This window comes from Apaloderma vittatum, unplaced genomic scaffold (assembly GCF_000703405.1).
Source record: "Apaloderma vittatum isolate BGI_N311 unplaced genomic scaffold, ASM70340v1 scaffold27722, whole genome shotgun sequence".
Lineage (NCBI taxonomy): Eukaryota > Metazoa > Chordata > Aves > Trogoniformes > Trogonidae > Apaloderma > Apaloderma vittatum.
In genome coordinates, this window is record NW_009705695.1 from 1 (window position 1) to 1,197 (window position 1,197).

Genomic DNA, 1,197 nt, shown 5'->3' on the forward strand with positions numbered 1-1,197 from the left:
TGCACCGTCAAATTGCTGCAGTTCTTAAAGACCTTGCCACAGTACTCACATGTATCGCTCCTGCGCCCTTCCTTCGAACTGGGTCGCCCGGGGCCGGGACCGCTGATGTGGGGGGTGCTGCCTCCACTCGCCGTGCCGCTGCGCCCTGAGAGCCCCCCGTACAGCCTGTCCCCCAAGGTGGAGAAACGCAGGCTCCCATTCTCCGACGAGTGCTCGGAAGAGGTCGCGAAGGGGGATTGTCGGGAGTCTGTGAATCCGAGGAACGGATCCTTCATGAAGTGCCGCGATGCTGCGTACCCTACCAGCCACTGGGAGTAAACGTTTTCAGAAGGTATTATCGTTGCTGGTGGCAAGTCCAAATCTTTCTCTACCTTTATTCTTTTAGAGGAATTGTTTAAACTTGGGCTTGTGATAGGTGTCGGCTTGCGGGGAAACAAGTTTGGGAAAGGTTCACCCGGGCCAAAGTTTCTTCCGTTGACCGTCCCTTCCTCGGTGCGGTCCAGCTCTCCTACCACTGAGTCTTCATCGCCTGGGTCTCTCTGACAGAGGTCTCGAGGACACAAGTCTCGCTGGTCCGAAGACCTTTTCATGAAGCTACTCCTCTTCTGTTTTTCAGCTAGCATGTCGTTATATTGCTGGATGGCACCTAGGCTTACATTCTCGATGACTTTTCCCAGGACGAGGGATTTCTCGTCTGGCAGCGACTTGGAGCCGTTTTCTCGGTTGCGACTCAGCTCTGAGTCCATACTGAAGCTCGACTCTGGCCGGCTCTCGTTTTCAAGCTCCTCTTCCTCCTCCTCCTCCTCTTCCTCTTCTTCATTGTCATGGCCCAGGGAAGGATCACTCTCGTTCCTGAAATCTGCCTCACTGGATTTCAGTCCCTCTCCAGTGAGCTCGCTTGTGCCCGGTTCGGGGGAACTGGTGGTGGACAGTCCATCATCTGACCTGCCCGTCATGGAGCCAGCTTTATGCATATGAGTCTTCATGTGGCGTTTTAGCTTGCTGGCCTGGGAGCAAGCGTGGTCACAGAGCTGACACTTGTAGGGCTTTTCTCCTGTGTGGCTGCGCCGGTGCACGATAAGGTTGCTCTGGAACTTGAATGTTTTCCCACAAAATTCACAGGACTTGCTCTTGGCCTGAGGCTGAGGAGGCGTAGTGCTGCTGGGGGGCATGGGGGGTAGTGGCGGGGGGGGGTCA

At 55.6% G+C, this 1,197-nt stretch overlaps 1 protein-coding gene across 1 annotated transcript in view; it reads right to left on the bottom strand.

The window, feature by feature from the left end:
- Window positions 1–5: 5 nt before the first annotated feature.
- Window positions 6–1,197, bottom strand: part of BCL11B (B-cell CLL/lymphoma 11B (zinc finger protein)) — a gene marked incomplete at both ends in the record, with an annotated part of 1,781 nt that continues 589 nt past the window's right edge. The window contains one exon of the mRNA XM_009865529.1: window positions 6–1,197. This exon is cut by the window's right edge and continues 589 nt beyond it. Coding sequence (XP_009863831.1) covers window positions 6–1,197 — 1,192 coding nt within the window.